This window comes from Zonotrichia leucophrys, chromosome 20 (genome assembly GCF_028769735.1).
Source record: "Zonotrichia leucophrys gambelii isolate GWCS_2022_RI chromosome 20, RI_Zleu_2.0, whole genome shotgun sequence".
Classification (NCBI taxonomy): domain Eukaryota; kingdom Metazoa; phylum Chordata; class Aves; order Passeriformes; family Passerellidae; genus Zonotrichia; species Zonotrichia leucophrys.
This window is the reverse complement of record NC_088189.1, coordinates 14,113,526-14,140,247: the sequence shown is the minus strand read 5'-3', so window position 1 is coordinate 14,140,247 and position 26,722 is coordinate 14,113,526. Positions and strand designations below refer to the sequence as shown.

Here is a 26,722-nt window from a genome sequence, read left to right as displayed (position 1 = left end):
GGAGCCATGGGAGAGCTGCCTCCATCCAGATGGTTGTGTTGGAGCAGTCAGGGTTACTCTGAAGCTGTGCCAGGCATGGAAACATTGTAATGTGATGCCTTTGAGTCAGCGGAGCCCATCCTGAGTGCTAGTAATAGTCAGTCTTGAATCTTCACAGAGACCAGCTGCACTACTGTGTGCTGTGTCCACTGTTTGTGGCACCAAAGAATGGATGTGGTGACGTACTCCCAACTGGTGTTGATGTGGAATGTGCTTTGTCACTGGAAGGAAGCAGATTTTGCTCCACCCTTACACAAGAGAGTGCTTCTATTTCAGTATCCGCTAATACGTTTCTCTCTAGTGTAGTGTTCATGTGATATCAGTGGGTATTGTTTAGTACGATACAGGAATTTATTGGGAATTCACCTGAGTCTTTCAGAGTTACTGCTAAAAAATCCCAGGAAATCTGTCATTTTCATTAAAATTTACTTCAGGTTGTTGTGTGCAGACAGTTGCCAGTTGTTTAGGCTACTATAATTTCTTCAAGCCATTGTGCTGGGCAGCTGCCCCTCCTTACACAAAGTTCTCTGTTTCCCATTCCCTACAGTCAGGATTGAGCTGGGGCAGTGTGAGGCATTGGTGTTTCACTGTTCCTTGCCTTCTGTATCTTGGATAGTTTTCAGCCTTGCTAAAGAGGAGTTTGTGCAGATCAGCCTTAGTCCTCAACGAAATGCCACAAGTGTGCCCTTGACGCACTCCCTGGGCTGCGGGCAGTTTCCTGCTGAGGACAGAGATGTTTCCTTCTCCTTCACATCAGTGCAGCAGAACAGGAGAGCTGCCTTGGAGTGAACCCAGAACTCAGCAGAGGCTGGTTGCCTCTGATTTCTGAGTTTGTATTTGCAAGCAGTTCTCATAAGTGCTTTGTACCTGTGCAGCCCAGGTGCAGCCTGAGGCACGCTGGAGGGTTTTGGGATGGAGCAGGGGAAGGGGTGTCTGCAGGGCAGGGGGGGAGCAGGGGTGCTGCCTGGGGAGAGGGTGCCCCTGTAGCTCAAGTTTCCATACTGCAGGGGCTTGGGGGGCTCAGCACTACTCCCCTGCTGTTTCCACTGGGAAAACTGCCTCTTCCTTGAGGAGAAAGAGGTGCTCTCCAGGCACAGTAGCTTGCCAAGGTTCTTCGCAGAGGTGCTGGATTGGAGCAAAGAAGGTTGCTGATCCCTGTAACACACTGGGCCTGAGCAGGACCTGCAGCTGTGCCAGGTCACCAGAAGGCACTGCTGAGTCTGTAGGTGCTGTGGAGCACCTCAGTGCCACAAATGAATCAGATCTGGTCTTGCTGGGAGCCACTGGCTACCCGGCACAGAGGAGCTCCCTAGTTTGTCTTGCACCTTTTGCAAGAAGCTTTCCAGCTGCTGCACCAGCTGTTGACCACTGTGTGGGCTGAATCATCCTTCTGAGTGTGCCTCTGCTCTCTCCCCACAGCTCAGCCACCCTGACCTGGTGGAGGGACTTGTTCTTATTAACGTTGATCCATGTGCAAAGGGGTGGATTGACTGGGCAGCATCCAAGGTGAGATTCTGCTTTCCCACACATGTGCTCTCCACAGCACCTAATGAACAGTGTGTAGAGTAAAAAAAAAGGACAGAATACAGGATATTTTCCATTTCTGGGGAAAACTGTACAATTTCATTTCTTGTCCCTGCTGCATTCTAAGTCTGGATATAGTATGGTCTCTACCAGAGGAGCATGGTTGGGTGTGATCATGTGAATGAGAAATGCAGATAAACTGCTTGGATCACTCAGCTTTCCTCTCATTCCTCTGCTTGCAGGCTTCATTTGATTGATATTGAATGAATCTCTTTAATTATTCTCTTATTCTGGTCCCTTGAAGTTATTTAAGGTTTCAGGTTTTTTGGAGAGCTGGGTTGTGTATACAGTTTCTTTGAAGCTTTGCATGTCCATCCCAAGCTTCAGGCATTTGCTTCTTATATAATATAAATAGTTTCTTCATTGTTTCCTTTACTCTGAGTAGCTGTTTTGCAATGTGTGATGAAACTGCATTTTCCTGTTACTCTCCTCCTCATTCATGGTCACTCCTCAGTTTTCAGGCTGGACAACCAACATAGTGGATATTGTCTTGGCACATCATTTTGGCCATGTAAGTACCCAGCAGATGCTAATTGTTGCCTGTGCAAATGTGCATGTAGCTATAACTTCTGTATGTGTCTGCTCCCAAATAGTTCTGGTCCATCAGACAAGAGTTGCCGGAGGTAGTACCATTTTCTGTGTGTGTCAAGCTCACATAGGGGTTGGCATGCTGGGGGGCATACACATCCTCACTCTTGCCCTCACTGTCTCCAGGCCCTGCACTGGTGACAGAACTCCTTTGTGGTGCCTGGGACACTGTCCACAGAAACAAGTGGCAGCCAGTTCTCTGTAGCCAGCATGGAAGCCTTTGGACTCTGGGTAGAGCACAGGCCAGCTGGGAGCTGGCAGTGGGATCTTGTATCTGTCCAGATGTTGAACTGCTGCATTCTGCTCTTCATCTTACCCTTCAGTTTCAGCAGAGGCAAACCAGCCCCTCCTGAAAACTTTGAATACAGCAATGCCTTGTGTTTGGGATTAGCTGTCTCTCAAGCAGCAAGCTTACTGGGCAATGACAGGGGTAGTGCCTTGTGCACACTGTGTATGCCACACAGCAGATCAGTCCCGGACCTGGAGTCTTCTTGCAAAAGGAATGCTTCCTTCTCCAGCACCACTTCCTCCTGTGCACATCCTGCTCTCTTCCCTCTGTCAAGCCCCTTCATTGTATGTAGTGCTTCCTCACATTCCCTGTTCTCTCTGGCTCTCTCAGAATGCAGTTTCTTCTTAGAACTGGCTGCTGGAGATGAACTTTCCCCTGGTCACAGTCTTACAGCTTAAATATTTTTTTACTTTATTACGTTTATTAGTATTATTACGTACTTTGCTTCTTAAACATTAAGTGTAAGTGGAAGACCTGCCAAACACAGAGTGATTTGTATCTGTGTAAGCATTACTGAGGCTTGGGAGTTAACTAATCCCATCTCAGGATACTTGTACTCTGGCAGCAGCTTGTGCACTGTCAGTTGTAAAGTGTAGTCACATTACCAAAGCATGGCATGTACCAGCACATCACTTGAGCACCTCATGTCTCTGGGGTCCTTATGCAGTGTGGAGTTGCTGCCCTCTGTGTCACTGTTCACAGAGCATGATGTCTGTGGACATGCTCTGGCATTTTTATGACTGTTGCTTCTTTACTTGTGAAAAGTGTTTCCTGTTCTTCAATTCTTCTACTTTTGTACAGGAGGAACTGCAGGCAAATCTAGATTTGATCCAAACATACAGGCTTCATATTGCGCAGGACATTAACCAGGATAACCTTCAGCTGTTCCTCACCTCATACAACAGGTATCAGATACCTTTTTGCCTGACAGACAGCTCCCATAGCTCAGTAAATGTGCTGCCATATGTGTTATCCTACTGGGTATTGTATCAGGGGAACCTTAGTCCTAAGCCTAGTTTTTAGCTGTTACCCTGAGCCAAACCTAGCCCTTGTATGTGCCTGCAGGCACTGTCACACCTCAGTAGCTCATCTCTGGGCACACAGCAATGCCATGAGAGGATGAATCCTGTTGTCTGGGGATGACTGCTGGGGCTCCTGATCAGGGCATGATGCACAGAGTTGCCTGGGTGCTGGAGCCAGCACTCATGGTTGGATTTTGTGTGCCCTCATGATAATCAGTTTCCTCAGCAGATTAATGAAGAATTGTTCTGTTTTGTCTTTCAGTCGTAAAGATCTAGAAATTGAGAGACCAGTTGTTGGTGTCAATGAAATGACTGCAAAAACACTCAAGTAAGTTGCCTGAATCAGCCTATCTCAATTACTGATTCTGCAGTCTCTTTGGCAGAAAAGATGATGTTGCTTCTCAGCAAGAGCTGCACCAAGCTCAAGCACTGGGAAGACTGTCCAAGACAGTTCCAGGCTGTTGTATAGGACTGTCAGCTGCAATGGGGCAGAGGTGTCTGGAAGTCCTCTCATTTAGAGCACATTGAATTTCTCTAGAAGGCAGGGTCAGAGGCACATGTGTGCAGCAGCAGTGCCAGTTGGTGTGCATGGAGAGGACAGTCTGGGTGCATCTGCAAGCCCTGGACAATTTTTTGGTACAACAGAATGCCGCCTTTTTTTTTTTTCTTTTTTTGCTGAGCCTTTCATGATGGTGTTGATTCACAAAGCTCAACCTTCTCAGAAACCCCTTTGATGCACTTGGAGTAACATCTCTCTTTTGGCTTTTGACCAGGTGCCCTGCTTTGCTTGTTGTTGGTGACAACTCACCTGCTGTGGAAGCAGTGGTATGTATCCATGAACTCTTTCCTCCTGTGACATTAGCCCCACAAGTCACTTAGCAACCCTGCAGTGCTTTCACCTTGCTCAGAATTACAGACAGTGGCTCTTTGTCCCAAGCTCTTTTTCAGTCCTCCAGCTACTCATGGGAGAGCCAAGGCTCAGGGGCCTTGAATGGCTCTCAGGGCAACTCCAGGGTGAGGATGGCAGAACCTGAATGAGCACCCTGCTCAACAGGTGATGCAAAGGACCCTGTTTGGGATCATGCATCCTTCCCTGAGCTCTGCCAGGCCGCTGCCTGCAGTTTGGTTCCAGTCTTGAATTGCTGTTGTTTTGCTGTTACGTTGGGGCTACCTAAGGATTAAAAATAACTGAGTATGACTCCAGTTCTTGTGGTGGAGCTCTCTTGGAGTAGTGCATCAGCAGGAAGGCAGCACTTAGGAGCTCTGTTCTCTGCAGACACCCATAACCCACTTCCCTCCCAGCACAGCTATGAGCGGGGCTTGGCACAGGGTAGTGTGATTGGGATGGATGTTGCTCTTCCTTATCCGCCAGGGATTGTGGGGAGACCAGGAGGTTGTGAACAAAAGCAGCAGTCTAAAACTGTGGAAGAGTGTAGGAGTCTCCTGAAGCAGTAACTTGAACCTAGGAGCCATGCATGGAAAACATTTTCTGGCCATGGCCTGTTGCCTTGCTCTGTTTGATCTGGAAGTCTGAAATTAAGTCTGCAAGTTTTGACTTTTCTAGGGTACTATCCTTGAAGATTCTCATTGCTTACTGGCCACAGTACAGGATAGGGTCTTCTGCATATTAGTGTGCCTGTCTGGCTGCCCAGGTTTCCTGCTGAGAATAACCTCCCCTACTGTGGTTGCTTTTCCTATAGAGCCTCTGCCTATTCTCTTTTTGCAGCAGTCTTACAGAGAAGACGTGGTCGTGACCTCCTTGTCTGGCCAGGGCACTGAGTGACCTCCCTTATGCTGCATTGCACAGAAATCTCCTTCCCTCCCAGTCTTGCTGTCAGAGCACAGAAGGTGCTCCAGGGTTTTATAGTGCAGCCCCAAACTAGGGGATGATTTCAGTTGAAGTCATGACCTGTCATCACAAGGTCCCTTAGATGGAACACATGTCTTTCTTCCCTGGATCTTTTATTCATTGTTCACTTCTTACAGGATCTCTGCTTTCTTGCTTGCTCCTTCCTGGCTCCAGAGAAGCGACCATTGCTGAAGACAGCCACTGCTTCTGGTGCAGCTACTCCACATTTTACATCTCAGTCTTTGCATTTTCTGTGTGACACCTCTCTCCTTTTTTCTAGGTTGAATGCAATTCCCGTCTTGACCCAACCAAAACTACCCTTCTGAAGGCAAGTGCCACTCCAGAATCATTCTGGCCAGCATAAAGACACTATTTTTGCTCAGCTTCACTTAGGTTTTTGCTTTCCATACATTTGGCTTTGAGAAGTTTTTGGACAGTCATTCAGAGCTGTGCTCTCTCCTCCATGGAGCCAGGGCTTGAGAGGGAAGAGTTTGTCAGGGAGTCCCTCAATCCCTGCTTTATGGCCACCTTCAACTGGCCAGGAAGACCCATGAGAGTTAGCAGAGATGCCCTGCTCTCTACAGCAACAACAACATCCTTTTTCCCAGCTTTGTACTGGTCCTTTCCACCCTCACCTGTGGCCCCACAACGTGCCCGACAGCGGCTGTGCGGGAGCGCAGAGGGACAGGTCTGGGCAGAGGAGGCTGGGAAGGTGCTGGGCTTCTGCAGTGTGGCCTGAGATCACTTGGTGACGTGGCCTCCAAGGTGCAGGGTTCCCTCAGCAGCAGGTCCCCGAAGGTGTATCACCTTGGCCTTGCTCTGGTTGTAGAAGTGAGGTGGTGGAAATGCAGTGTGGTGCTCTCAGGCTGGTGGGTGGGTGGTGCTGGCTTGGTTTGGGGTTGTCCTCCTGGGCAGGACAGCTCAACCTGCCTTTTGTTTCCTGCTGCAGATGGCCGACTGCGGGGGCTTGCCTCAGGTGGTTCAGGTGAGACACACCTTGGCTCTCCCATGGCATTTGAGGGCACAAGAGCCCTTTGTTCTGCTTACACTAAAGCCACTCTCTCTGTTTCCACAGCCTGGCAAGCTGACTGAAGCCTTCAAGTACTTTGTGCAGGGAATGGGCTACAGTAAGTGGCAAACACAATTTTGTCTTTTGGAGCAGGGTTGTCGTGAATGGAACTCAAGCTTTCTGGTCCGTCTGAACCCACTGGCATCTGTGTTCCTACCCCTGAGCTAGTGTGGTTGCCAGGAGATCCATCCATGCTGGAAAATCAGCTAGTGTGCTGACATGCCTTAGCAAGCCAGTGTTGTTCCCTGACGTGTTGGTGACTCCTTTCTGGTTGCTGGTGTTGGTAAAACCTTTTAAGTCTGTCTTTGTGCCAATCCAGAAAAATGTGTTCCTGAGAACAGCAAATCTGTGCCTACCTTCTCCAAAGGGGAAGGAGGTAGCAGTGCAGCCCCATGACTAGTCTGGGTATGAGAGCTCCCCTGTTTCTCCTCAGATGTTCCTGTTTCTCTCAGACTCACCAGGGTTAAGCAATGCTCCACAACAAATCCCTCTAATGGCAGAACAGGTTGCTGGGTGACTTCTGAGGCACCCAGGGAGCCCAGAGAGAGCTGTGCTTTGCACCAGTGTATGTCCTGCTCTATAGCTTCCTCACCATGCTTGGAGGCAGAAGATATTGTCACCTGAGTGTGTCAGACTAACAGCTGCTCAGCTCCCTGCCCTTGGTGTTCCTGAGGAATCAGAGGAGGAGGGCTTCTTTACTTCTTTATGTCCAAGAAGGGCTTTACTACTCAGGAACATCAGGAGAAGGGCTTCTCAGTGCACTACAGCAGCTCTTTCTTGCCTACCGGGGTCAGGAGTTCCCTTTTGTGGATGACGAGCCTTCAAAAACCTGAGTTAGGGAAGGGCTTGGTTTGTGTGACTGGCTGACCACTGAGCATGGCCACCATCAGAGCTGGGACACTTGCAGTGGTCTCCTCACAGCTTTGCCAGATTACGGTCAGGCTTAGCAGAACCTGGCAGAATTCTCCTTGCAGAATTAGTAGCTGGTCCCAGAATAGTTTTCCCAGCTTTCACGGGCAAGACTGTGGGACACTGTGGGTGTGGCCAGTTCTCTTGGGGAGAACAAGGTAGAAGCAAAACTCAGCTGGGCACTGCTAGAAATACAGAAACCAGTTCTCCAACAGCTGTTCCTGTGCCTTCTGTACATGAGCTGAAGCAGCTGGATGTACTTCTGCTGACACTGCAGGTGGAAGGTACCAGCCTTGAAGGAGACTTGCAGCAGGAATCTGTCATCCCAAAGACATGAATTTCTGTCCCATGTCTGGAGTTACACAGTATACCCCAGGGAAACCATATTTCTCTTGAGCAGGTGTGGGGTGTGCAGGGGGGAGTTGCTGTCACCAGGTACTGTGTGATTTTCAGCTAAAGGCGTTGAAGAGATTTGGCCCTGATGGGTTTTTAGGTGAGCTTGGCATCTCCCTGAGATGCTTATTAGCAGCTGTTCTTACAAATCCTGGGAGCTTTCAGTGCAGTGTACGAGCTGGGAATGGAAGGAAAGATAGCTGGGGGTCTCAGGAGTAGTGCAGCCACTAGTCACACACCACAACTAATGGGTTCTTTCCTGTATTCATCCCTTTCCTTGTCTCATGTTGTTTCCAGTCCCTTATGTGCAGCTCAGCCACCTAAGCACTGAGTCAGGTACCTCCAACTGTGCATCCACCTCGGCCCTGGTCTGTGTGCTGAGTGGAATTGTTCTCTGGGTGTGCTTTGCTCTGTCTCAGCATGTCCTGCTGTGGGTGGGCTGATCATTGTACCGTGCGTGCTATGGGTTTCCACCTTTCATTTGTATTTTGTTAATTGTTGCATGACTTCAGCTATGTGGTTTTCTAGAGTGATGAGACTAACTTTCAAAAGGTCATCCATGCCACAGCTGCCTTGGTTTGCACAGACACTGGCCGTGGCTGCACTTGCAGAGGATCAGTTACACTGCTGGCATTTTCTCACCTCGGACCTTTTGAAATTGGGCCTTAAGCATCTTGCTTTAGACATGCAGAGACTTAATTTTGGCAGTGAAGAGTGAGTTTTCTTCTGAAGGGTACAGCTCTTTGTGTGCTTACCCAGCGACACATACCTGAGTGACTGTGTCTTGGCTCCAGGAGCTGCCTCCCTGTCTGAGTGCCACGTTTGCTCTCTCTTGCAGTGCCAGCAGCCAGCATGACGCGGTTGATGCGCTCCCGTAGCCACTCCTCCTCCAGCGTGGGCTCTGGTGAGAGCAGCCGCAGCCGCTCTCATGCCAGCACCCATGGGGAAGGCAGTGCTGGAACCCCAGAAGGAATCGACCTCCAGGCTGCACCTCAAACCATGGAAGTATCCTGTTAGGCGGGAGCCCCTCTTCTGGATTCAGACAGCTCCACTCACCCCAATGAACCCACTCAGAATTTAGCATTTCATCCGACATGGCATTAACTGTTCTTTCTAACCTGTGCATGCCCATCCAAGCAGCCACCTCCTTGGTAGTCTGTATGTGACATTACTTTGATCTTTTCTGTATCCCTTTGGCATCAGAGTCTCTTTAAAACTCATTGACATTCCACAGTCTTAGTAAGTCCCATTACTGTACATGTTGATGCCATCTCCTGTCTGTGCTGTGTATCAATCCAGATGACAGCCATTGTCTCCCCTCTTCATTTAAATATAATTTCTGTGGCTTTGTGAGGTTTAGAATTGCTTTCTAGTTGTGCTTCTGCTAAAGGGCCCTTGTGATGCAGTTGGTATGTCATTGGTGGGACGTGGGAAAGTAAGACCATGAGGATGTGGCACTCCAGGCACTGGAGCAGGCAATGCAGTGTGGAGCTGTACCTGGGACACAGAACCCATTGGAAGATCTGTCTGTCCCCAGGGCTGTTTCACATGCCATGCAACCTGAGACTAACAAATGGTCAGGAATACTATTTTGGTCTCACCTGTGTATGTGTGTTAAGAAGGAGTAGAGTGATTTCTTACCTGAGCCTCCTGAAAAAACAAAGCAATTAACTAGTAAACTACACTAACAAGGTGCACTATTAACCCAGTACAAGGGATTAAACTCCAGCAGCCCTGGCTCTAGACCACTTCTGCAACCCTCTGCAGACCCGGCAGAAGGACAGGATGCAGTGACACATGGTTGCTGTTCTCCCCTGGCAGGGGTGAATATTTAATATTGAGCAGATTGTGAAATGGGAAGCAGTGCCTCTTGCCAGGTGGAGATCCCAGAATCTCCTGCACTGCCATCATCTGTGTGTCCCACTGCCCCTGGCAGGATCTGCACAGGGTGCAGTTAAATGGGGGCAGGAAACACCAAGTGAGTATGGCAGCCAGAAGTCACACATTCCTGTGAGTCCTGTCAAAGGGACGCAGTGAACACCACTGTGCAGATAGCAGTTACTGTCTTTGTGGAATTCACGACTGTGCTACCTTTTTACACCTGGCTGGGTCACAAAGGATGCCTGCTGCCAAGGTCTGGTGTTAATGGGAGAAAAGGGATGAGTGGTCAGGCTGCTGCAAGTCTCAATTGATAAGCGAAACCTCCTTTCCTCACTGCTGAGCAGCCTGACCCAATGGGAGCCAACTCCTCCCAGGGTCATGCTCATGTTCTGCTCCATTTCAGGTAGGGAATGGGACTGGGAGGCTCTGCCTGAGGGGGACTTTGTACCGGTTATGGAATAAAGCTATAACTGAGTTTCATTGTTACACTTTGTGCTCTTGGTGTTTCTCTTGACACTAGCTGCACTCCTGGGGGTTTGGCAGCTTGAGTGTCTCCTGCTGCGTACAGCAAACTCATCCCCAGGGCAGGGAGAGGACTGGACACCTCTGCAGCAGAATAATGTGGTTGGCGGCCCTGTGGCCCCTGGCAGAAGGCTGTCCAAGGGCATTGGAGAGCTGGCCTCTGCCAAAATGTAACTGGAAACATCCAGAATGGAAACAACGGGTTTGCAGCAGCACAGTCTACAGTGCTGCTTCCAGCTGTTGCTGCTCCCCGGTCTGTGCTGAGCTCCCGCCGTGGTGCCTCAAAAGAGCAAACCACGATCGGGTTCCTGCAGCTTTGGGTTACTCGGAGGAGTGACAAGACTCAGCCCACAAAAAGAAACAGAGCCCCATCACAGCCTGTGAGGAGATTCTGCCAGGTGCCACTGTGCAGGTGGCACCAACGCCACCTGATGTCCCAGCCGTTCCCTGTCACCTACAGCGTTCTGAAGGTGCTCATGGCCTGGGGCTGGCACAGGGGTGCTTGCAGCCACAAGGCCCATGGGGAGAAAGGTGATGGCTGCTGCTTCTGTAGGATGGTTGAATCCCTATAGTGTGTGGGAGTTAAGAGTGCATCAGGCAGCGCGGGCTGAGCAGGACAGGGTCCTGGGACAGCCCAGCCAAGTGCCCTTTGCCCTGTGCCTGCCAGGCTGCTACTCCCTGTCGGTGCAGCGTGGCAGGTTCTCTGCCTGGGCCTCAGTGACTCACTGTCACATCCACCGGCTGGATAATGGGCACCTTTACATCTCATCCTGGCTCACCTTCCCCAGCCTGCACAACTTGGTGGACCACTACTCTGGTAATGCCTCACCAGCCCCCCAGCACCCTGAGCAGTGTGTGGGGAGACGTCCCCCTGCCCTGAAAGGAGGGAGGGGGAAAATGTGGCAGCTGGTCTCTCCCCTGCCCAGGTGTGCCCAGCCTGGGGGCAGGGCTGTGCTCTGTTGATGCTGTTGGCTCCCTGCCCAGGGGCCCTGCTGCCCTGTCTGCGAGCCCTGCCCCATGGAAGGGCCAAGAGCGGGCCCAGCCCCCACAGCACTCAGTGTCCTCAGGAAGCCATCACTCCCCTGGAACAAGACTGAGAGGTGAGGGTAGCTGGGACAGGGGCTGGGCCTCCCCCCACCTGACCCTCCAGGGGCTGTGGGCTGCCTGCTGACTGCCCTTTGTACTCTCGAGCAGCTCCCTCCTGTTCTTGGAGACCACATCCCCACCGGACGGGTCTCCCATCAGCTCTTACCTGATTCTCTCAGAGACTGACACCCCTGAGCCAGACCCCACAGGAAAGGTGGTTGTTATAGATGAGTAATGTCATAGTTAGGTCTCACGGTTAAGAGATAGATACTATGTGGATGCACAGTGATGTTACTGTATTATGTCCTCCCATAGGACATATTTTCCCCTCTTTCCCCTCCCCCCTGTAACAGCCTCGGTAGTGAGGGCATTTGGGAGGGCTTTACCAAGCAGCGCAACATGACAACACCTGGCCTCCAGTCAAGATGTAAGAAAGGAATCTCCACCAAAGGATGGCAGAGATGGACTTGACTGACAAAACTTTAGGAGGAGCTAAAGATATAAAAGGCAGAGCATCCATTTTGTAGATGAGCTAGTTATGGAGACTCCCAACACTGAAATCTTTCCTGATGCAGTTCTTTGTTGTAATTTTTGTTAAGGTTTAATAAACCTTTTGAAATTTTTAAAGTGAGGATCATTTCTCACATAGTGAAGGAGAGCTGAGGACAGGGTCCCCACTTGGCCACAGCTCTGTGCTGGACACCCATGCCCCAGCTCAGCCTTCTCCTCCTTTCAGCCAGAGTCTCTTGTTCGTGCTGGGGCCCATTGAGCGGGATGTGGGACAGCCAAGACCAAAGCAGAGCCAGGCAGGCAGCAATGCTGGAAGGAGGCAGCTGCCTGAGGGCCTGTCTGTCCCTCACAGGACACTTTGGGACAGGAGCCATGACCCTCACCCAGCACCCAAGGGGGAAGGAGGCAGAGGCTGCACAAAGAAGGAGCCCTACAGGCTGCAATGGGGCCCCTGGCATCTGTATTCCCACAGCAGCAGAGAGAGGATAGAAATGTTCAATAAAACAAATCCTAGCCCAGATGGAGGAACAGCCCAAGCCTATGGGACCTTCCAAGTTTAAGCACAACTGTTTTAGGGCATGGGTGTCTGTGCAGCAGCTGTGGACCATCAGAGTGCTTTCACCCCATAACTCACCACTCTGCTTGGTGGGACCAGAAGCTAGGGGGAAACCAGCCCCCGACTGTGCCCAAAGCAGCTGTTTTTAGACCTTTTAACACATAGATTGTAAATGCCGTAAAACAGGATCCTGCTGGACATGCAGCAATAACCATCTGTTATAAATTAAAAGGCACTTTGTTCATAGCTGAGGTGAACTTATTGTGACTTGCCCATGGGGCCAATTTCACTGCCAGAGCCTGAGGCGATTTGCTCCTGCCACAGCCCTTGGCCCCAGCTGGAGTGAGCAGACAGCCACAGGTGGTGCTGGTCCTCAGACAACTCTCTTCAGGCAAATTCATGAGCCCAACAGGTTTAAATGTGTAATTTAACATGCACAACTGCTGTTCTAGGAACAATGGGGAAAGAAATGGGTCCGTGCCAGGAATAGATTATTCAAAAAAGTAGAATGCAAATACTCAGGTAGAGCCCCGATCCCGCTACGCTGCAGGGCTGAGGGGCCTGAACGCAGCAGAAAGGCCTCAGAGCAGCCACACTTATGAGCCTCTGCTTTCAACAGGCTCTTATTAGCAAAGCTGGAGCTTCCTCTGTGGCTAGAGGTGGTGCAAAAGCAATTTTCCTCCTGGGCACAGTCCCTCTCCTCCTTCTCTCTCTGCATCTTTAGGCTGGTGCAGCAAGACCTGCCCCTTAACCCAAAAGCTGCAGGTGTCCTGCTTGGACATCCTTTCCTCATTTTCCTGTCTGATGAGCTCAAACTTGAAACCTACCATAATTGTCTTGTTTTCTTCTCCACCCAGAGCTTTACAGACCTGCTCAGCCCCAGCCTCCAGCCCAGGTGGCCTCAGCACAGAACAGGCTGGGGTTTGTCCCAGGCTTGGTCCCGCTGTTGTCACGCTTGGGAACCCAAGGTAACCCAGAGGAGTCTCGCATGGTTTATATTTGCTATTGACCCATGTCGTGTGAACCAACGTGGCTCTTGGGTTCCTCCCTCCATCACCAATCTGCACCCAGGTTGTTGGATGTATTTACACGAAAGACCACAGTCAAGAGCCTGCTGCTCTGCCATTTGTAACCTGGAGCCAGGTAAAATGGGACAGATGTGGTTGTAAAGGCTTTTCAAATCCTCCTCCCTTGCCAGCAGCCTCTGAGCCCTCTAACTTTCCTATCCTGAAAATCTCCTTGTCCTGGGCACATGCCAGTCATGCTGGGCAATGTCTTTCCTGGGCACTGCCAGGCCCATTCCCTGCCTGTTAGGGCTGAATGCTGCAGCCTCTGAACACCACGGGCGAAGCAGATTTTAACAGACAGCTGAAGCACAGGGTGGGGCCAACAGCTCCCAAGAGCAGCAGTGCTCTGCCCCTGGGGCTGCTCTCCCAGGCAGTGCAGGACACGGACACTGAAGGCTCTGAAGTGACAGAACAAGCCCCAGCAAGACCACAAGTGCTAGGGCAGGGGAGGACCCACCAGCTGTCCCAGCCACTCCAGCGTGGGCAGCTGTGAAGACACAGCAGGTTTTGCCCAGTGGTGTTGCAAGTGCCCAGGACCTCACAGCGCTCAGGCTACCTTGCAGTTGTGACTCATGGCCACCTAGGCCAGATCAGCCACACCGTGGGCAGCACAGACCCACAAGAGCCGTGTCACCGCTCCCTCTGGAGTGACAAGTGTTAAAAACTTGTCCCAGGAGATGGGAGTAACCCAGATTCTTGTTAATAGATCCCTGGGGTGGATTAGAGTGAAACAATACTGAAATGCTCAATGTGTATAAATACATGTACACAAGGTTTATTTTTGAACAATTTGGCTGCAAAGGAAAGCAGGTATGTACCTTTTTGATTATTATCTATAGTAATATAACAATATGAAAGCATTGCAAAATTGTCATTCTAACTGCAGGAATAGAAGAAACTCTCGAGTACCATCTTTCAAGAGTTAGAGAATCAGGCACTACTTTATTCCAGACAGGATGTGCAGTAGAAATCATTCCAGCTCACCTAGTTCTTTGCTAGACTTTTCACATATTTATACATTTAAAACCCAAATAAATTCTCATTCATTGGGTTCTACATCATAAAAATCTCAGCACTTGATCTCCTATTGGATCTCTTCACCTTTGATGCTAATTTAGTCCTCATTCTTTGGTTCTCTTATCAATCTTTTTCCAGATCAGATGACTCCAGCCTAACGAGGGCATATTTGTTAATATCTGTTTATCTTCTCTGTATCTTCTTGCTACTCCCAACCTGTAGATGTTGATTGTTGTTGATGTGAAGCCTGTCAGGCCTCACTGAGTGAAATTCAAACCCTCAGTGAGAAGAGTCTTTTGAAGAGAAACCTCAATTCCACACCACCACCCAACCCCTCCCTTCCCCTTTGGCAAAGGCAAACAAACACATGACTAAAGTTACTTCAAAAATTGTAAAAGTTACATCATTTCCAACAACGTAAAACTACAAAAATATCACCCAAGGATATGTATAAAGGAAAAGAGAAAAAGAAAAGGAGAGAGGGAGGGATGAGAAGGTGAAAATCTCACCACCCAGTCAGCCTTCGATGAGTCTTGGTAGTTGGAGCTCAGCATCTTTCCCTGCAGCAGCATTTGCTGGGACCAAAGGGATTTCAAGGAGCTGCAAAGCAGGCAAAGTGTCATCAGCTCCGAGCCTCTGTGCAAAGGACATGGCTGTGCCTAGAGCCTGGACTCAGAGCAGCATCCACCCAACCCTCAACCCAAGGGCACAGAAACCACCTGTTGAGGAGCTGGTGCTTCCCTGGTGTCCTTTGTCAGGTCTGTATCAAGCTCCATGACTTACTCCCCAAGTCACCCGTCTGGGAGCCCTGAAGGTACACACAGCATCCACTCCCAAGTCCATGCAGCCCCCAGAATTGGGTATGGAGCACTGCAACGCTCCATGGCCCCTTCCAGCCTCTCCTTTCAAACACCCCAACAGCACACCAGCACCACCAGCAGGAAAACTCCACAGCAGGACAGGATGAATCAGTTTTGCTGGTTTGTTCTCAGTGTTTTCTGTCTACTTCTATGTTGTAAAAGGGAAAAAAAGTGATATTTACTGTTGAACTGTTTCAACAGGACGTTGTTTGGGGTTACTCGCAGCAGGTATTACCCAGACCAGGGCTGTACACAGGTTTTAACCTTCACAAGAACTGCTGTGCAACCAGCAGGGTCAGCACAAAGCTGTGAAACAGCGCTGAACAACTGCAATGGCCTGCAGTGCACCAGAACCCCACTGGGAAATCAGAGCAAGGACCACGCACAAGCACTCCCACAGGTGCATGGAACAGCAGACAGCAACAGCATGGATGGTGCACTGGCCATCAGAATGGGCACCAACAGGACCCATGGGCTGGACAATGGTCAACAGATGATGTTTTGGTCAAATAACAGCGAGAATATGGTGACTCTACCCACATGAAGTCCCACTGTTGACTGACAGCTGCCTCCTCTGCGTTTGCAACTACAGAAACCTTCCAATCACGCAGGTAAATCAGAGGGCACATGAAAACATGACAAGCCACACCACACATCCCATTGAATTATTTCAAATCCAGACCACAACTTTAAACCCGATTTTGACATTTAAATGATCATCAAAGAGCTGCACGATGACACAGTGCAGTGAGACACACTGAGATCTGCTGTCAGTGGCTCAAGTCTCTCCAGGCTTCACACACCATGCTCCAGCAGTGATGCACCCTCCAGCCTTAAAATCCAGTTTCATAAGAATCCTTTTAATTTTTTTTTTTTTTTGAGAATGAAGTTAGAAAGCAAAATTTGGTATGACAAGGGAATAGATCTGCTTTGCTCCCACTGGAGAAACTGAGAGGGAAGAGATGGAAGCTGAAACTACATCAATGCCTGCCCCTGCCTTCAGGCACCCTGGGCCAAGGGCACTGCTTCTCCAGCCCTCCCCAGCTTCCTCCTCTTCCCGTGCATTTTCTCTATATGGATTGTTAACTGCATCCACAGCTCCTTGCTTCACACTGTCGCTAATGCTGTGCATCCTCTGAGCTGCTCCCCTGACAGGCTGCTCATCCAAACAGAACAAAAATTAGGGTTAGATCACACATACTAGGTACTAATATATTACATATATTGGTACTAATATACTACATATATTAGGATTTGGGAACAAAATGTATGAGCTCCTCATTAAACAATATCCAATACACTATTAAGGATATTTATATAACATAGTTCTGGAAAATAGTTATCTCCAGACTTTAGCAACAGTTAAGAGACATATATACCTGACAAACTACAGTACTTGCATTTCAAAGCAATGCGAAGGAAAAAAATCCAAATTATTTGAGTTATCATTAATTGAAACAAAGACTTTACTAAGAATTTAAACAACAAAAACCTATTTTTTTATTTATTCCAAACACCAAGATACAGAAGTTTTCAAGTTTTGCAAATATTGCTCCAAAACAAAATTCTATGTACAGCCCCTTGGTTCTAATAGTGCATCAACAAACACGTGTGTACCCACAGTGCAATGTTTGCTCAGTTCATCAAGGCTCCACGCTGCATTCACTTACCAGTGATTTAAAGAAACAAAAAAGTGACCTGTCAGTCTGAACAGCTGGTCCAGACTAAAAATAACAATGAGGAAACTTGCAAAAAAAAGGGACAGAAATGAATCCAGGCAGAGCACAATGAAGAATCTTCCCTGAATACGAGAAGTACTACTCTATTTTAAATAAATATTTTCAGTCTTTATCTGCAAGGGCTTCCCCAGCACTACTGAAGGGATGCAAGTCTCCAGGGTCTGCAACTTGATCTACCCATGGGAAATGCTTTTTCTTCCAAACCTCCAATACTGCCCTGAGCAAAAATAAACTGACAAGTGAAAATACACAATGAGCACACAAAAGCCATTGCTTGAGAAGAAATCCCCCTTTGGAGCAAGAAGCCAGCTCAGTGCTTGAATGCCCTCAGACTGGGAGCACAGCCAGGCTGTTCCCACACAGCGTGTCCCTTTCCCAGCTGTACCCAGGGAACGCCTTTCATGGCCTATTTCACCTGAACATCACCTGAAAAGCTGCCTGCGAGGCTCCTCTGATGCTGCTCTGAGCTACATGAGCCCAAGTACCTGACAGGAATGAGCCAAGGTATAAGCACTGGTCTCATCTTCAGAGAGCCAAATGATCCTTAAAATACAATGTACGCTTTATTCCAATTGTGTTACAGAAAAGAAAGTTTGTTTTTCTGCTGTATGTACGTTGTATTCACTATATACCGACACAGTACTATAAAACTGTGAGACAAATTATTGCCTGAACTGAATCTTGGCATAAAAGTCTTAGTTACTACCTAGAGCAGCCTAATTATTTTGTTTTCTGAAGGAAATAAAATATTCACCATGTAGAGACTGTAGCTCCTACAATAATACTGGATATTTCAAGTTTTCATTATTCTTTGCAGAATAAAAAGATTACAGATATATATTCCAAATTAGTAATTTGTACAGGTATGGGCCTTTCCATTACAATTCTGTTTGAATGTTACCCTTTGGTAGTACCACTGCACACAATAAAATAAGGGCAACAAATCCAGCTTTTTAAGGACACCCTCTCACTGCAAAACCAGCTCACTGTGTTCCATGGGGAACTGAACTCAGCAATGTCTGTGAAGGAAAACTGAAGTTACAGCCATTATTTCAGGAGTGGTGATCTGCAGCTGAAAGACTCTGAACCTCTCAAATGCTCACAACGTTCCAAAGGTTCTGTATAACTTGACTGAACATCAGCAGCCTTGTCACCTACATCACAAAGTAAATACAAACTGAAAATTAGAACTTAAGGTATAAAAAGGAACTTTGTGAACACAGAGTATTTAAGATAATAACCCATTCACTGTCTGCAAGGACAGCACCTCATGCATAGATCTCGAGGCTTTATTTACACAAAAACTGATTCCCAAAACCACACATTCATAGCAAGTCTTTACAATGAACACATCCATAGTATTGAAAAAAAAAATCTAGATTTCCAAATATAACCGGAATGGCAATTATTAACAAATGGGTAGAAAATATATCACATCCATGACAGACCATGCTGGGTCTGAACTCAGAGCGTGGCTCCAGTCCTTTCCTGGCTGCATTCCACACTACTGCAACGAGGGGATCCCCCACCAAGTGCTGCAGGAGGCACAGGATGGCCAGATTGAAGAGCTCAAGAATACACACAAACACCACCTTCATGGGCAGTACCAGGTCATGTGACAGTGAGGATAAATATGGAAAACAAGTGCAATCCACCTGTGACCTCCTGCTACATTATTTACTGTAACAGAAGTGTGGGTCAGGCCACTGTTACTTGAAAACCTCCACATAACACTTATAGTCAAGAGCTGGACATTCACACTTACTAAGTCTGAAACTGTTATAACATCTCCTAATGATTAAATACTGAGTGCTAGTATGCATAAACCAGAAGAAATAAAACATGACATGAGTCACTTAAACTACACAAAGTTATTTACAACCGCTGTCAACCAAACTTTTTTGGCTCTTAGAACTCTATTTTTCAGTGGCACAATTTTTAGTCAATTTAATGATGAAGAAGTCTACCATTTTGATGAACAACTTGTAGGGAGTGAAAATTTTAGTCTAACTTATCAACCAACAGGCAACAGGAGACAAGAGTATGACCTTTTCCACAGCATTATAATTGTCTAATAGACCTGAAATAACCTTTTTGCTCTTCTTTGAACAACACTTCTTGACAAGTCCTTGAAGTCAATCTGCATCCCATGCAAGCATCATGCTAGTTTAATTTACAGATTCAGATGTGCTCCCATCAGATACTGCAGCTCTGCAGTCCCAGCCAGAGCTCTGCAGGCTCACGTGGAGCAGCACAGCGCGATCTGCTGCACTTTGCCCAAGTCTGTTATCAGCTGCTTTATGCAGTGTTTGAGCTGGGGCAGTCGAGCCAGTGGTTCTGGGGGTTGCAGCTCTCCTGTGTAATCCAGCCAACTCTCCAGAACTGCAAAGAAAACAAAATCCATCACTACTGCAGTGCTCAGCAAACAGCTCATCTTAAGTCACAAAACAAGAATTCTTTAAATATTTTGTAGCTCTTGAGAAGGCAGTGGGCAATATTTTTAACAGTTATTTGAGAAATCATAGAACTGCACACCTCACACCAATCTCTGACAGTAACTTTTGATACATTACCAAATAATTCACATGGAGATGGAGGGAGAAGCTGCTGTTCCTAAGAAAAAGCAGGAAAGGAAAACTCTGGACCAGACATTGTGAAACCTCATGCTAAACTTCTTCTGATCTGTGTCAATTTCAGGCAAAGAAACTGCGGTACAGGGAGTTTACACCATCAAAAATGGGACTGTCAGAACGAAAGAGATCTGTCATCAATACAGAACACAACTGACCAAGACAGAAGTGGGTAACACAAAATGGGGATGAAGATCAAAAGCACAAAGCAGCAGAGTGCTCCATAAAGAAAATAAACTTCTGCTCTAAAAAGCTTCTCTGCGGGAAACAAGAAACCCCCCCCACCCCCCCAGCAGAAGTCAAGTGACACATAATGTAACACGCTCACAAGAAAGGTGGTCAGGGTTAGACTATGATGAGCTCTGGGGATGTTGATAGCACTGCAGATGGAGACTGAAACCTTTAAGACAGAATAAACACCTCTATCAAGAGCAGCCTTGCCACCAGCCAGACCAACAGGAACATTTCACCTATGGGCAGCACCTGCTGCAGAACCAGCAGCATCACTCGGTACTGACACATCCCACCTTGGAGTAAGAAAGTTCCTGCTCAAAGCAGCAACACACTGCACAGACCTCTGCTCAGCAGCAGGTACAAAAAGTCCAACTTTTTGGAACCAGAGCTTTTTAGGCAGCACAGCCCTGACTGATCTTCTTTACCCAAAATAGCCCCTCAGCTGTCCAACTTTTCAGTACCTTACTTAGAAAGACAGGGCTCTTACTTGGGCAGAAGTTGGATTCCCCTGCAAGTAAAGCTTCTGTTATAACCACTACACAACCAATGGTCAGACTTAACAATGTAAAGAACTATCCCAAATCATTCAATGCAACACAAAGGATTTATAAGTTTTCCATTGCTATGAAAACCTTAAAATATATTTAGATGAAGAATTTGGAAGAGACAGGAAAGGATAAGAGCTGAAGAGGCTACTCAGAACAGGCTAACACTGCCAGCAAGTCCCCAAAGAACAGAGAAATGCAGACACACAGAAGAGTTTTGGAAATGGACAAAAAACTAAACCCAAAAAGACACAAAGATGTCCCAGTATAATATCTGATACAACTATTTAGAGATGTCCTAACTAGAACTTCTGTGAAATTCTGGTCTTAGTTTTAAAATCCACCCCCCACATCAGCAGTCTGTCTATTTTCTATTTAGAAAATGTGATAATGGAACATTATTCTCTTTGTAGGTCTGAAGAAGTAAAATTCTGGTTAACATGTTTTGAACAGGTAGGTCAGGTAAACAAAATTGTTTTTTAAACTAGAATAACACTACTTACCATCTAGCTCCTTCTCAATGAAATCCATTCTGTGTATGACTTCATCTTGCAAAGATTCCACGTGAGCTAAAAGATTGAGCTGCCACTGCAGCTGTGAGTTCACTACTCCTTCTTTGTCTTTTTCCAGCAATTTCATTTCAATAGCTTCCTCTGGAGAGACTTTCTTAGAGACAGACTCTCTCACCTAGCAGAAATACACACATTAAATATCTGTTACAGTGAAAGAGAATTGGGGAGCCAAACTGTTTGAGTCCTCCCAGTCCCCTGTAATTGCCGAACTCATCAGAGGCCAGTGAGTGATAGAGACACAGACCACAAACAGACACTAACCTGGTTTGGGCAAGAAGATCTAAATATAAACATATTTATGGGTATTTTGCTGAAAACTATTTGTACTTTACAAACATCTGGTTTTCTGAAGGTAACATACACATGTGGAGTTATCTCCCTGCCACTGTTCATCTGGAAGATCCTGCACTTAATCTATGCATCTCAGGGAATGCTGAAGCTGTTCCTAGAACCTGACAATACAATACACCTTATAGTAATCAACTAAATCAACAAAAGAGCAAACAATTCAGGAGTGAAAAGGGATTTTTCCCTTAAGGAATCTAATCAAAATCCTACTAAAACTTTTGCTGAACCATCTCCAAACAAGCATTACCACTCCTTACAAAACTTGACTACAACATCAGCAGTGCTCATTCTACTCCCCTACTTTTCTCATCTTTCTGCTGAAATATGATCCTTTAGAAAAAGGCTCTTTAAGACTGAAGAACTAAAATATTTCCTTTTCTAGGAAACAAAACACAATCTCAACAGACTGACAAAGAAGTTGAAAGTTGCAAATTACAACTTACATATGGATGAAATAAGAGCTATCCTAGCTTTTAATCTAAAAAAAGGGAGCTCAGTATTTAATGGAATCATAAAATTGTACCGTAGTTTGGGTGGGAAGAGGTTCCAAAACCTTCCACTACCTCAAGTTGCTCCAAGCCCCATCCAACCTGGCCTTGGACACTTCCAGGGATCCAGGGGCAGCCACAGCTTCTCTGGACAACCTGTGCCAGGGGCTCACCACCTTCACAGGGAAGAATTTCTTCCTAATATCCCATCTAAAATCTAGACTCCATCTTAAGGCCATTCCCTCTTGTCCTGTCCCTCCATCCCTTGTCCCAAGCCCAGTCCTCCAGGAGCCCTTTAGGCACTGGAAAGGGCTCTCAGGTCTCCCTGGATCCTTCTCTAGGTGAACACCCGCAGCTCCCCTAGCCTGCCTCCAGAGCAGAGGGGCTTCACTCATTTCACAGAGGGTTTTCAATATTTCTCATCCCACATTTCATAGGAATTGGTACTAACAGAATCAAATTTTTTGCACTGGAGAGCAGAAAGGCCTCTACTAGGCTGACAGAGATGACAATGAGAACCAAGCATTGAAAGCTAAACCTGAAGGGCTACAGTAGTAAGAAGAAACAGGACTATTCCATGGTGATCAGTCTTAAAAAAAAAAAAAACAACACTTCAGGCTGATACCTTTTTTTTTCAATCTTGAAATGCTGCCTGAAGAACCCAAAAAATTAATTTAGCTATTAGAAAGAACATGGAAAAAAGATGGACACAGTTAGAAGCTGGCCTATCAGTGTATTTGGTAATATCATACACACTTGGCCTCTTCTCTCTCTGCTAGTGTTTATGTTTCATTTAAAAGTACACAAAAGTAAGCAGCAATGAGCTACCAGTGGACCATAATACATGGTCCATGCTCTTCTAACAACTTGAGGTCCAGAAGTCAACCTAGAGTTTTAAATTATAATATAAAATGAAGGAGTTGATCACATTTATCATTTTAGTTGTTAGTGGCAACTTATATTTAACAGTCTAATTAAAAAAAAATAAACACAAACAGACCAAAAAGTATTTTAAAAGGCTGAGGTTTGCAGGTTGCCAGGAAAACACATGCTCTTTGCTAGAGAAGGCTATTTTAATAAAAATACCTTAGAGTAATTGTGTTTAGATTCATTTTCCATCTTGCATATTTCTTGGTCCAGATTCCATCCAAACCTCTCTGAGAAGGTATCATCCCCATTTTCCCTTATTCTGTTTACTCCATCATCAATGGCTGAACCTCTGGTTTCCACAACCAACCTCTGCTCTATGGCAGGGTAGTAGGCCCGAGGCTTCTGGTAACAGTGTTCACTCGTAATGTAAGATTCCTCCACAGAAGGAATTGTTGAGGGTTTCTCAACTGTCCCATTCCAAGTTCTATAACTTGCTGTCTCCTCTTTGCAATTTTCCTCAAAGTGAATGATGTGTTTTGTATGGATTTTTTCATCCACCGTGATGTGCTTCCATGGATGACACCAAAGCTTTAAGTCAGGGTGTTCTTTATTTCTGTTCAAACATAAAAAAGTAAACCATCCAATTTAAATGCCAAAGTGACTAAGCAAACTATCTTCTTGCATAAAGAAGTTAAATAAGAATAATTATGGAAAAAAAAAAAACAAGGTTTGGATTAAGAAAAAACTTGAAGAATAAGCTGCAAATATACACATACAACTTCTCACCAATGCTGGCCCTTCATGGAACATTTTGCTTCAATATTTGCAATTTATTAGCAGCAGAAATTAATTTTAACAAGGATATTTTTAGTAAAGGTATGGTACACCAACACTGCAACTGTAGTGGCATCTCAGAGTGGCCAGAGTTCCCTTCATCTGTTCTTAGAAAAATTCTTATTTTAATTGTCTTCAAATTGACTAATACGTTATTTATTTCAGCAGAAGGGACAACTATAGGTATCAGATTATTGCAAATATAACAAACAAAAGATTCTGAGTGAGCATTGTAACCCATGTTCCTCCTTGTGTAAAGCATCAAAACAGCAGCAAAGGGAGAGCAAAGCACCACACTCTGCTATATTGGAAGGGCTGGCAGCTCATCTGCCACAGGCTGCAGGAACACAGCAGAGCAAATCCTGCCTCTAAAGCCCCTGCTGCATTGGGCTGCACAGATGGGGGGGCTGCCCTCAAGCCTTCCTCTCTGCTTCCTTGCAGAGGTGGACAGACTCATTCTATTCAGTGATCCAGCTTTTCTAGCTGTTCACCAAACCATTGAACAAAACATGACCAGCTGACTTTGGTAGTAACTGCTTTCTAATCCATCCCGCAGCAGCTCAGTTTCTTCAGTGTCTCTCAGAGGAAACCAGAGCGAGTACAGCTGCCAAGGATGTGCTCAGACTATTTCATAGAAGCATCTTTGACTTCAGTGCTGGCACAGCAAGGATAGAGCTCCCTGGTGAACCATCCTGAAGGCATGCCCCGAAAAGTGAAAGCCAGGTGTTCATTTACCAAAGCTTTCTGCTCAAGCTCCACTCATCTGCAACACCTAAAGAAACTGTTCTTTGCTCAAACCAGAGCAAGGGATAATTTTACAAAAGACAGAAAATTTGTCTGAAAAATGATGCACCAGTTACCAAAGGATGAAAATTCAAATGCTAATACTTGAATAACCTTTTAACTGCTGCCTGCTGAAGGTCCACCCTCCCACGGCACTGCCGGGGTCACCTTGTGTCCTTTGCCACCTCCCTGAAACCCCGAGCAATTCCTAATAATTTCAGGCACCTATGAAATCATCTATCTATTGCTGATCTGCATCAAAAATATAATAATTATTCAAATTCAGCAATTATTCAAATCCCTTCTAATTTTTATCATGATAAAGAAAACATCAGCTGAAGCTTCTAACCAGATGATCCAAACAGGACTGCACCTCACCTTTAATTAATCCAGGCCATCATACTGACTTCAGCATGGGAGAGAAAAGGAACAAAACCTGCAGCAACCATCACATATACACCCAGTGCTCCTTACCTCGGTACTATGTAAATCTCACCTGAAACTCAAATGTTGCTCTTTAAAAAAGGCCCAAGGAGTAGCCTTAAAGTATTTGTTTCAGTCTCCAAAAAGGAAAGAGATTACTTACAGACCTAAATAAAAGGATCCCACAATGGAAAAGCAAACCCTTATGTTAAAATGGCTCCTCTCTTGCTTTTAAGCATTATTCCATGTCAGTGAACCTCCTGCATTACCACAGATTTAGGGGAAAGGTCTAAAAAATGCCAAAATCACTTTGTTTGCAAATTATCAACTAATAAATTACAATTACGGAATTCAATAAATGTAAAACTGCTAGATTTGAGTTAATTTTTTTTTCAGTCATCAGAACCCAAGGTTGACTTTAAATAGGAAAATACACAAAAGAGTTGAATTGATACAAAAAAAATATTTTATGTAAATAATTGCTATTTTCTGTAGATATAGCTGAAATAACCTTTCAGAAATGAAGTACTGCAGGTTGCTGAGAGTGTGACCACTCTCCCACTGAATCAAAACAAGACACTGTACCAAACAAAAATATCTGATTCCTTTGGGAGAGGCTATGACCAGATTTCCTGGAATGGAGAAAGCAAGTGCTGCAAAAATGAAGTCATGGGTTATAAGTCTATCCTGTTCTTACTTAAAATCCATTTGGGTGATTTGGGAAAAACTGCCATTAGGTTTATTAGTTTAACCCTTTCTATACACATTGTCCATTTACACTCATCCCACTTAAACAGTTTTCAAATAGCCAAATCCTTTCCCAAGATCACATCAGCAATTCAAACTGTTTTAAATCCACACAGCACAAATGCAAGTCTGAATTTCTGGCTATTTTTACACTTGCAGTCTGATTCCCGATGAGAACATGCCGGCTGATACGTAAAAGCTGCTTACTGTAAAATGCTCATCTTCAGCTGCAGCCCGTGCAGGACTTCGATCACTCGCTGTACATCACCAAGCAGCTGGTGAGTGGCCACTATCTTCTTGGCATTCTGGTGGGAGTAATTTTCTTCCAAAAACGCTAAGCCATGCATGTGACCATTACTTAACCACTCCTTTTCATACCAGTACTTTAAGCTGGACCTCTGACCTGAAGTGACAGTAATGAGTGAGTTAAAATGAAAAGTTGACAGTGCTGGTAGTAATCCTGATTATCTCTAGGTACTGCAACAGCTTATTTGATCTTATCAATAGAACCTGTAAAAGCAGACCAATGAAGAAATTAAGAACTTGTAAAGTAGGAAGCCAAAAACCTCTGCCCAACTGTAAACACATTCTGACACCAACTTCCACCACAGGACATCCACAACAGACAGTTACAGATGAGGCTGAGAAAGGTGTATTTTTAGCAGAGTATCACACTGTCTAGTTTAAGCATGGTTATGACAGAAGTTACAGTCTGACTGCAGCTCTCTGCAGACAGTAAAATGCAGAAAAAGGCAATCAGCTTCTCAGTGATCTTGTTTTTAACATCAACATGTACTAGTACAGTTGTGCAAAAGTAGATTTTGAAGGAATCAAGGCTAAGGTTCCAAGAGAAAACTTGCCTGAGTCAAGCTATTAATAATGATAATTCTATCTTAAGAGATATCAATGTTATCTCTTGATATTGAATATCAGCAACAGCTGAAATGAAACAGTGCTGAATGTGAAAGATGTATCAACAGAAGTAACTTAAACTGCTAAACAAATGGTATTACCAGGAAAGGTGCTTACTAAATCGCAAACACACACAAAAACCCTTCACATTAAATACCTAACAAAAGCTCCTCCACATCCTGTAACATGTACATTTACTACAGATATTCTCAGCGGACAGCTCAGCACCCAGAGAACCCCATCAGTCACTGCCTATGTACAGCCCAGGCAGCAAGCCCACAAAACCAGAGATAAAACTGGAACACAGACTGGGAACCATAATTGCAAAAAGGTCTCCAATATAAGCAGGTTAATGT

The 26,722-nt window shown here is 46.0% G+C and overlaps 3 protein-coding genes across 33 annotated transcripts in view; 2 read left to right on the top strand and 1 right to left on the bottom strand.

Annotated features, from left to right (window-relative positions):
* NDRG3 (NDRG family member 3) overlaps window positions 1-10,109 on the top strand; it is a 60,852-nt gene extending 50,743 nt beyond the window's left edge. For 2 of the 5 annotated variants that reach the window (XM_064730356.1, XM_064730355.1), the window contains exons 8-16: window positions 1,459-1,545; window positions 2,078-2,134; window positions 3,302-3,405; window positions 3,785-3,850; window positions 4,296-4,347; window positions 5,652-5,699; window positions 6,321-6,356; window positions 6,447-6,498; window positions 8,581-10,109. In XM_064730356.1, coding sequence (XP_064586426.1) covers window positions 1,459-1,545; window positions 2,078-2,134; window positions 3,302-3,405; window positions 3,785-3,850; window positions 4,296-4,347; window positions 5,652-5,699; window positions 6,321-6,356; window positions 6,447-6,498; window positions 8,581-8,759 — 681 coding nt within the window. In that variant the 3' untranslated portion in view covers window positions 8,760-10,109. Of the gene's footprint in view, window positions 1-1,458; window positions 1,546-2,077; window positions 2,135-3,301; window positions 3,406-3,784; window positions 3,851-4,295; window positions 4,348-5,651; window positions 5,700-6,320; window positions 6,499-8,039; window positions 8,079-8,580 lie in introns of all 5 variants that reach the window. The other 3 variants (XM_064730353.1, XM_064730352.1, XM_064730354.1) reach the window with 2 other exon arrangements.
* Window positions 10,110-10,664: 555 nt separating this feature from the next.
* Window positions 10,665-11,466, top strand: SLA2 (Src like adaptor 2). Its single transcript, XM_064730345.1, has 3 exons — window positions 10,665-10,976; window positions 11,130-11,245; window positions 11,340-11,466. Exons 1-3 carry the CDS (start codon window positions 10,665-10,667, stop codon window positions 11,464-11,466), a joined length of 555 nt encoding a protein of 184 aa, XP_064586415.1.
* Window positions 11,467-16,439: 4,973 nt separating this feature from the next.
* Window positions 16,440-26,722, bottom strand: part of PHF20 (PHD finger protein 20) — a 72,721-nt gene continuing 62,438 nt past the window's right edge. For all 27 annotated transcript variants that reach the window (XM_064730217.1, XM_064730238.1, XM_064730216.1 and 24 more), the window contains 4 exons: window positions 25,662-25,857; window positions 22,884-23,280; window positions 20,893-21,076; window positions 16,440-19,362 (listed from right to left, as the gene is read on the bottom strand). In XM_064730217.1, the coding sequence (XP_064586287.1) occupies window positions 19,220-19,362; window positions 20,893-21,076; window positions 22,884-23,280; window positions 25,662-25,857 (920 nt within the window). In that variant the 3' untranslated portion in view covers window positions 16,440-19,219. The remainder of the gene's footprint in view (window positions 19,363-20,892; window positions 21,077-22,883; window positions 23,281-25,661; window positions 25,858-26,722) is intronic.